Genomic DNA, 9,786 nt, shown 5'->3' on the forward strand with positions numbered 1-9,786 from the left:
ATTAAGTTAAAATTAATAGATAAAAATGATATATTGCGGTCATTCTATTTGTTTAACATATTAGTTAAAAAGAAACAATCTATAACTAACATGAATATTTTTCATCTAAAAAACATTCAAAGTTGCATTTAAAAGTTAAAATAATAAAATATTAAAATATAATATACAGAAAAAAAAATACCCTATAAATTTTGGTGATGCTCTTATCTTCTAAATGAAGACTATAATAAAAATATTTGTGATAACTTTTATATACAAATATTAGTGATAACTTTTGTACATTATAATCAATATTGAGTCATATCATTTTCATTTTTCACAATAGATTTTAAAAATATCATGTCAATGTTGTTTTCTTATTAAAAAATGATGGGATTTTCTTACTATTATTTATGTAGAATTACAAATTTTATTGGGGGATTGATACAGAAACTTCCAATTTTATAATATTTTCCATGATTCTGTGGATACTGATTGCCTATATATACATGTATAACGTGGGAGACAAAGCGATTTCTTCTCTTCGCTGGAACTTTCTTTTTTCCATTCGATATCTCAATCGGAAAAGTTTCAATCTTTAAAGTAACCATGAAAAACCAGTCCCCATTTTCTCTCTCCACTCTACGTTCAGTCTCTGCGATCGTCTTCCTCTTCTACTCTGTCTCTGCAGAATACTCTTCCGAGCTTCCACCCAATTCTTCCAGTGCCGCCGCCGACGACGAATTCATCCGCACAAGTTGCGGCCAAACCCAATACCCAGACCTCTGCTACGCCTCTCTCTCTGCCTACGCTGGCGACGTCCTGCAAGACCCTGCGCGCCTCGCCTGCGCAGCCATCAACGTCAGCCTGTCCACCGCCCGCGACACAGCCTGCTTCCTCTCCAACATCTCCCGCCAAGCCAGCAGCGGCCGCGACCGCACAGCCGCCGCCCTGCACGACTGCGTGGAGGTGTTCCACGACGCCGTGGCGCAGCTCCGCGACTCGCTCGGGCAGATGGGGAAGCTGGGGTCCGGCGGAGAGCCGCTGAAGTTCCAGCTCAGCAACGTGCAGACGTGTATGAGCGCCGCCCTCACGAATGAGGACACGTGTACGGATGGATTCGAGGACGTGCCGGACGGTGGCGTGAAAATGGGGGTCTGCGATCGGGTTGGGGAGGCGAAGAAGGTTACGAGCAATGCTCTGGCGTTGGTTAATCTCTACGTTTCTAAGGTTTCGTCGCCATGAAAATTAAGGAAAATTGTTGAGTGCTGTCGGCGCATCGCTTGCTTGGGTGTCACAATTATTATGAAGATGATTTATTATATATATACATATGTATTATGAAAGTAGAGTTTTTATTTATTCAAAGCAAATTGCGCCAAATAAGAATCGAATTGGATCGGATACAGGGTCTCATTGAAATAGTGGGTCCTCGCTAGAGATTTGGCTTCCATTTTCACCTTGCCTTAATTTCACGCGCAATCATCTTGCAAGAAACCTGGACTGTAGACTGCTTGAGGCCTTGCCTAGAATAGCCCTTTGATACTTTAGTTAGGCATCTACGTACAATGGGCACGTAGCAAAGAGAAAAGGACTAAGAGCCCAGACGAGGAAGACATGTATCTTGTATACCTAGACTGGTGGCATGCGGTTACCCTGCAGAAGCTTTCTGTATGTTTGAAGGGATACCTCTTTGTTTGTATACCTAGACTGGTAGCCATATATGTTCGGCTCCTGATTCAATAGCTCGTGTATCACTAGAAACGAAGGTCCCAATCAACTTTGGGCCAAAGACTTATAAGGTTGATTTACTCATAGATTTTTTAGAGCGAACAACATGCGGTGATATACGGATAGGGATATTACCCGGTCAGATGCCCCCACTTTCTTAGTTTAGTTAGTTGGAAATATATATATATGTTGCGTGATTATTTTTCCCCCAGCTTATTTGCTACAATCTTGAGGTATTAATTATCAGTTTCAATATTAGGATTAGATGTTTCGCCTCCATAGCAATGACTAGGAGTGCTGGTTATGGAGAGTGATAGATATTGTGAGGGCTCATCCAAATCTACGACCCAGGGACTTGAATCATTTTGTTTCTTCATGCCCCGATATTTTCTTATGAAACTCTAATCTTGTGTAATGTTAAAATTAAACTTGCATGTTTTATTTTTATTTCATGAAATTGTTTTATTATAATTTTATAACGATTCAGATATGATATACTTTTACGTTTTGATTGATAATGTGACAAGAGTCATCACATTAATAATTAATAGACTAACTGAGCCAATGGCAAAAAAAATTTAAGTGTGTTTGATAGTTTAAAAATTTTATAGAAAATGTCATATCTAAGGAATTAAATTTATTTAACACACTGTATTTTTATAAAATTAAATTTTATGGTATAAACCTTTACAGCATATTTTGATCTATTTTTATGAAAGATTAATTCTAAGAGGGTGATGGTTTCTGTTTTTGAAGTTGAAAAATATATTTTTTTCAACTAAATACAATCAAACACACCCTAAATACTGAATAGTTGAATTTCAAGCCAAATACACCCATAATATGTATTACCAGCCAACACTTAAGTATAGCAATAAAGACCCAGTGAAGACATGAATCAACTTCCTAATCAGCAATTACCTCCTTATCACTTAAGAGTTCATACATTAGCCCCTTATGACACCTTGGAGTCTATATCTTATAATTAGAGGATGACTCTCCTCCATCTTCATCCTTGTATAGTTGTTTTTTAATTACCATTTGATTGTACTCTTAGATATGGGAGACTTTCGTCTTATTACTTACATAATTTGTCTTAGATGATATAAGCATAGAATGAGTTTCACATATCATTCTATTATGGATGGAGTAAAAGATTGTACTCCATGCATATAAGATATTGAGTTAGCTATGAAAATCAGTGCCTTAACATATTTATATCCCTTTTATAGTTTTTTATGAATATAAATACATTTTAAGCATAAAATCAATTACATATTAATTCAACTAATAAAATCATGAAAGTAAGGTGAAGAACATCTAAGTAACAGTTAGAATAATTGAATATGGAATATTTTTCTTATATATATATGTCTTTTTTATCATAAAAATATATATATTTTTTAATTTTGATCAATCGCTGCCAATTTGTTTTATTCAGAAAAAAAAAAAAGAAAAAGAAACAATGGGCTTCTCTTCGCAATGCCCTGAAGTATGTATTACCAGGTGGACTCTTTTGTTGGGTAGCTACATACACCACGGGCCAATTGGCCCAGAACCCTTGGGCTAGACTTATTGAGATTTCGATCCAGTCCAGTTTGGTTGCTCGGCAACGCAATGTAGACAAGACGAGAGAAGACAAGACATCCATCTATTGCTTTTTTGTGTGTCTGCCAATAGTGAATCAGCCGAGTGGGTTTAGCCCAAAAAAACAAAATCTGAAGAGTGTAGAAGTAGAACCCATAAAAATATGAAATTAATGTTGTCAAAATGTTCGTTACTAGACTTTGTTTACAAGAGAATTAATATTGGAAAGCAATGGAAAATAGTAGAATTAATGTAATAAAAAATATTTTTTTATTTAAAGGAATAAGGGATAAAAAGTAAAATATAATGTTTTGCCTTACTTTGGAAGAGCAAAGAAGATGGTGGAGTGCAACGTTATCAAAACAATAACCAGTCACTATATCCTCCTAAGTCAATTGTAAAGTTTAATTATTAAGATTAATATTTTCAATAAACAAAATTAAGTCTTTTTTTTTATCATTTCCCATTCCATAGTCGCTCAATTAAAGAGAAATAAAAGAAAACTTAAATGAAAAGAGAATAGGTGAACAACTTTTAAAATTTTCATTTTATTCTATATTCTCTTACTATTATTCTAGAGAAAGACACTTTTTTCTTCATCAATTTCTATTGCATCTTTAGTCCAAACATGATGTTACGGTTTGGATTATTTGAATGCCTCTAATTAATCATCATTCATATTATATATATGCAACTATATGATTGTATGAATAATTAATTTTCCTATCAAAATATCTCATTGCAATATTTTTTGGGAGAAAAATATTAGAGAAACAAAATAGTTGAAAACATTTGACACTTATGATAATTATTTTTTTTTGTGACACCAAGGTTGGTTGCCTCAAGGCCCGAGGGTGGGAATTTTCGTATGTGCTCATCGATTTGAGAAAGTCGATAGAGTGAAGTAGGAATGGTAATTTGATAGGGATAAACCACCCCCCCCCCCCCCCCCCCGCCCGACTCATTTAACCTTCTCAAGTTCATCCTCAATAAGAAATTAAGATCCTTTGATTATTCAGATTACGCTTAAAAGTCGAAGACATCGAATTGGACTTTGTTTTAGTGTCATCTTTTTCTCTTCAATGTTCATGACATCGGCTTAATTTGATAAGGCCTATGACCTTTTATTGGTTTACGCTTTGACGATCAATCATCTATCTTTGTCCTTGAAGCATATATATATATATATATTTATATATAGATAACGAACAAGATGGTGACAAATTAGAATCGTTATATATCCGACACTTTCAGTCCGTTATATATGACAGGGAGTCAACCTTAAAACAGTTTGTGCCTAAAATGAAACGTTCACATTTACCCGTTACTTGTGATACTCGTCCACACTATGAATAACAGACTAACTTGGCTCAACAAATAAAATTTATATTGTAAAGTTTGCAAGCATAACATCTTGAACTGTATTTGGAAAGACTCTTCATAGTATATAAGTTAGATGATTCAAAGCGTCCCAAGGGCATAGGTCAAGCGGTCAGGCAATCGATATGTCAGGTTCACACCGATGAGTCGTAAGTTCGATTCTCGCATTGCGCAGTGAAACAAAGTCTCGCGCCTGTAATTTACTTCATTTGCTGGAATTAAGGGCACGAACGACGAGAGTCGTCTATGGATAGTTATTATAAGTTAGGTGATTCAAAACAATTAATTTATTAGAATATAAAAATATATATAATGTGTAGAAAATATGAGAATATAATATGATAATAAATATGGAGAGCACAATAAGTATGAGGGTTGCATGATATATATATATATTTGATGTACATTCTCCTTTGATATGTCAAGATGTTGATAGTATACAGCTTCGGATGAGATAGCAAATGCATGAAAATTGAACAGTCTAAGCATACTAAAACTAGAGTAGTAGTGCTTCTTTGATCATTCATGCTGGTCAAATAAATATGCTTTCGGTCTTCATAGATACCTAACATAAGTTGAACAAGAAAAAATTTATATTCACTCACATGGGTTTTTTCTTTCTTTCTTTCTTAAACTTGCATGGCTGTAAGCTTTGACTCAAGTGTTTAAGTTAGATAATGTGCTATGAATTTTTTTACATGAAAATAATTATAAATATTTATATTAATTATCCCAATCATTATCCCAATCACTTTTAAAAAATCATGGATATATATATTTTTTATAGCACAGAAAGACTGCAGAAAAGTTTTAATTATCAATTAATGCTAAGGGCGTGTTTGTTAAAATGAGTATGATAAGAGATATGAAGATAAGTTTAGAATACTTTTTGAACCAAGATATTGAATGATCAAGATAATGATGAAAAATATTTCAAGATTTCTATTAGACTCTTTGTTAATTTTTTTGAAATTCACTAATAATTGTCCTTTCTGTTTTTCTATGTGTTTGTTAATGCATATGATAAGTACTAAGTTAAGAGTTTTTTTTTTTTTTTTTATCAAAATATCTCTATTACTAAATTCATTCAAAATTGTTTGTTAACATCAATAACAAATTTATGCATGATTAAAATAGTATTTTATGATTAATATGAATTGTCAAAAAAATAAAAATAAAAAATAAAATAAAATTTTATTTTCTAAATCCATGTTCAAAAATAGATTTAAAAATAGTTGAAAAGTAGAAATAATTATTGTTGAAATTACAATAATTCCACCTAGATAATTAAAAATGGACAAAAACATATATTTTCATAATAGATAAGAAAATATAAAATTGAATAAAATAATTTAAAAATTGGTGAAAGGAATTGTATTAGTTAATAAAATATATATCTATAGAGAGAAAAATTTAAATTTTAAAAATCGGTGAAATAAATATATTTTTTGTAAATTTTAAAAATTGTCAAAATATATGACAATTTAAAAATGTATTAAATAATATTAATTACAAGATTTAAATGAATAAGTTCTTTCAATAAATTTAAAATTTAAAATGTATTAAATGACATTAACTATTTTACGAGAGGTATATAGATAATTGAGATTCATCTGTAAAATGTTAAATAAATTTATCTAAGGAAGAGGTCAGATAAATTTATTTTTAAAGAATGGGATAAGAGGTCATGTCAGGATTTTTTCGAAAATGATCAGATAAATTTAACAAATACGTTAAAAATATTAAATATCTGAAATACTTCTCATATTTGATATTTTTTCTTTCTATTTTAATTAACAAACGCTCCCTAAATAAGTTGATTAACGATGGCAAATTGAAAATGTGTTATAACCAGCCAAGCTAGTTAATTTGTGGAAAATTCATGTATTTTATATCATTTTGTTGGTCAATTGATGAGATTCGAATCTATTCAATCGGAAGGACAAAGGGGTCAGATTGCTAGAATAATTGTGCTTTTGGAAGATCCACGTGACAAAATTGAGAACCTCGAAGAGTTGCCAATATAAGGCGGTTTTATAACTTGCATTGAATTTGACTCGTTTATGTGACACTCTATTTATATGGGCGTGTTATTTAAAGTTAAAATTTAAACATTATTGTGTCAGAATGTGAATTCCATAGTTTGATTTGGTCACAATTAAAAAGTTTGAGGTTTCCTACTACTTGAATATTTTTTTTTGCTAAGATATCTACTCCTTTATTAAATTCTGGTATTGTTTGTTTGTGTTTATGTTTGGATGCATTTGTTATGTCTTGCGATTTATTTTATTTTCTTGCTAAGATTTATGATTTTTGTTTTTAATTAAATTAAGTCTCTCATTAATCGAAATATCATAAGAACATTTGACAAATTGAATTTTATTGCAAAAGGGGAGTTTGATTTTGATAAAACTTTATTTTATTCAACATCACATTGTTCATATTATAAACAAGAGTATTATTAAGAGTTGTATTCAACAATAATAAACATATAGAGGAAGGAGAGGGAGAATTCCACACGTTCTTCCAAGTTCCAACTATATATAAAACATTAATTATAGGTCCTTTATATATATATATATAGATATATGTGGACTTGCAAAAGCAAAAGTTATAATATTAAAATTAATTAGTGTTACGCTATAAATTGATGACCAGCAGGAGACAGTTGTCAGAACAAGGCTAGAGGATTAAAGCACACCAAATGATTTGTAATTATGGGAATGTGTCCAACTTGAAGTTTGACCGCCTGCATGGATAAATATTTAACTATAAATTTACAAACGACATAGCGACCACCTGTCTAGATATCTCAAATTACCAATGTTTTAAAAATTGGATCGGGGAGTGAATCGGCCTATTAATTGAGTCATGGATCAATTGGTTCGATTGGTTAGATCGGAATGGTCCGATCAGATGATGTTATATATATATTTTATAATTAAATAATATATATATATTTAAAATATTAATATTTTATATATTATCATGAGAAATGCTATTATTAATTAATATACAACTAATATTTTATATATAATTGTTATATATGTTGTTAAAAAATTAATTAAGAATTAAAAATTTAAAAATAAGTGTGAGAAATGCTATTATTAACTAATATATAACTAATATTTTATATATAATTGTTATATATATTGTTAAAAAATTAATTAAGAATTAAAAATTTAAAAATAAGTGTGAGGGTGAAAAAAATCGAGGTCAATCCGGTTCTCGGTTCACCGATTCGACCGAATTTTGACCGAGTTGAAGAAGATTTGATTTTTTATGTCAAACCGGACCGGATAGGCCACCGATTCCCGATTTTTTCGGTCAAACCGGCCGGTCCGGTCCGATTTTTAAAACAATGCAAATTACACATATTAATTGTGTGGGGGAGGCTTTTGAAAGGTTATTAAATTATTAGGTTACAAAGCTTGTTTTAGCACACGAATTTGGATAAAATATTCAATGAGTTTTCTTTGTTGTGGTGAAATAACAAATAAAATTGAACTTGAAAAATATGGGTAATGCCCGAAGATAATTTGGCTGTTGATAGAGATGGTAGATTTATAATTAATTACTCAAGTGAGTTTAAGTTTCAGACACTTGATCGTCTGTTTTTTTTAAGAATTTTTTTTATTAGGGACCACCTTAACAGAATTATTACTTTTGGCCCATCAAACCCACGTCACCAAACAATAAAGGTTAAGAAGAACATTTTTATTTTTCAATTTTTACGATTTTTTCTTGTAAAATTTTAAATTCTTTATGGTTCTAAATATATCTTTAAATTATGTAAAATTACTCATTTAAACACATGGCCAACAAGTGTTGACTTGGTAATTTTTTTATGTTTTCTTAATTCTTTCTCTCTTTCCTTGACGTCTTTTCAGCTCATTATCTCTCTCTCTAGTGTCTCCTCAACTCTCTAAATTTTTCCAACTATGTGTCATTTGGCATCTCTTCTTTCTTTCAAGTGTCTGCTCAGCTTCCTTTCTTTCTCTGGTGGCATTTCCCCAACTCCATCTCTCTATTCAACGAAGCTATAAAGCCTTTACTTAGACAACTGGAACAATTAAAAGCAGAGGAGGATCTAAAAAGGCAGAGAAATGAGGAGAAGGCCAAAGCCATATGTAGGTTTAACCAACCTATTACCTCGGCCAAACACAGATCAAGCGTAATAAACAGTAAAACTGAAAAGATTCAACCACAACTCACACACACAATTAAAGACACAGCAATATATGTGTTCGGATCAATAGATCCTACTCACGGCAAAGACTTTGCTTCTAGTCAATCCATTAGATCTCAAGTTTATAATCGATTACAAGATCATCAAACGAAAGTAAAAACAGTATTGCAAAAATACAACTGAAAAATAGAAACTAAAACAACAAGATCAAGATAGATCTGTTCTATACCAATCTCACGATCAAGACTAAGTATCTGTTCTATCAGCCAACAACCTTTCACGCCTCAAGCGTTTAAAAACGACATAGAGATCAAGCAATACACTTACTTACCGACTGATCTTACCATGAAAACAACCAACCAACCGATCGAAACAGATATCAGAACGAAGGATTCACAAGATGTGTCTCACTTCAAGAATTGTTGACTTAGGGTTTCAGAAAGAGAGAGTGAAAGCGAAAATATTAGAACATTCTGGAGATTAGGGCATCGAATTGCCCTTTTATAGCAACGCTAACATGGATCAACAAATGGGCTCGGCCAGCAATGAAAATGCCACATGAAATGAATATGGGCTCGGCCCATAAGATTTAGCAACCCATAAATATCAATAGCCCAAGAAACCATATTAACAGAATGTCAATCAGCATTTTAAATTCAATATGAAGAATAACAAATGCAGCTCACCAATTTCATATAATCAGCAAAAATTGAGAAAACATTTTGAATCACATAAATCAACAAATTCCACCTTAATTCAAGAATGGATTAAATAGTGGATAATGACTAGAGACCCCTGCAAATCTTCCACAGCTACGTTGGAAGAATATTGAGCAAATCTAAAGTCTGCTCAAACTTAACGACACGAACTGATTTAGTTAGGATATCTGCAGGATTTATTAGAGTATAAATCTTTTCTAT

At 31.8% G+C, this 9,786-nt stretch overlaps 1 protein-coding gene across 1 annotated transcript; it reads left to right on the forward strand.

The window, feature by feature from the left end:
* Window positions 1-532: 532 nt before the first annotated feature.
* On the forward strand, window positions 533-1,401 carry LOC127809539 (21 kDa protein-like). The gene has a single exon (XM_052348404.1). The coding sequence runs from the start codon at window positions 589-591 to the stop codon at window positions 1,222-1,224; it is 636 nt and encodes a 211-aa protein (XP_052204364.1). The 5' UTR covers window positions 533-588; the 3' UTR covers window positions 1,225-1,401.
* Window positions 1,402-9,786: the final 8,385 nt, after the last annotated feature.

The sequence above is a fragment of the Diospyros lotus genome, chromosome 9, assembly GCF_014633365.1.
Source record: "Diospyros lotus cultivar Yz01 chromosome 9, ASM1463336v1, whole genome shotgun sequence".
In the NCBI taxonomy this organism is placed as follows: Eukaryota; Viridiplantae; Streptophyta; class Magnoliopsida; order Ericales; family Ebenaceae; genus Diospyros; species Diospyros lotus.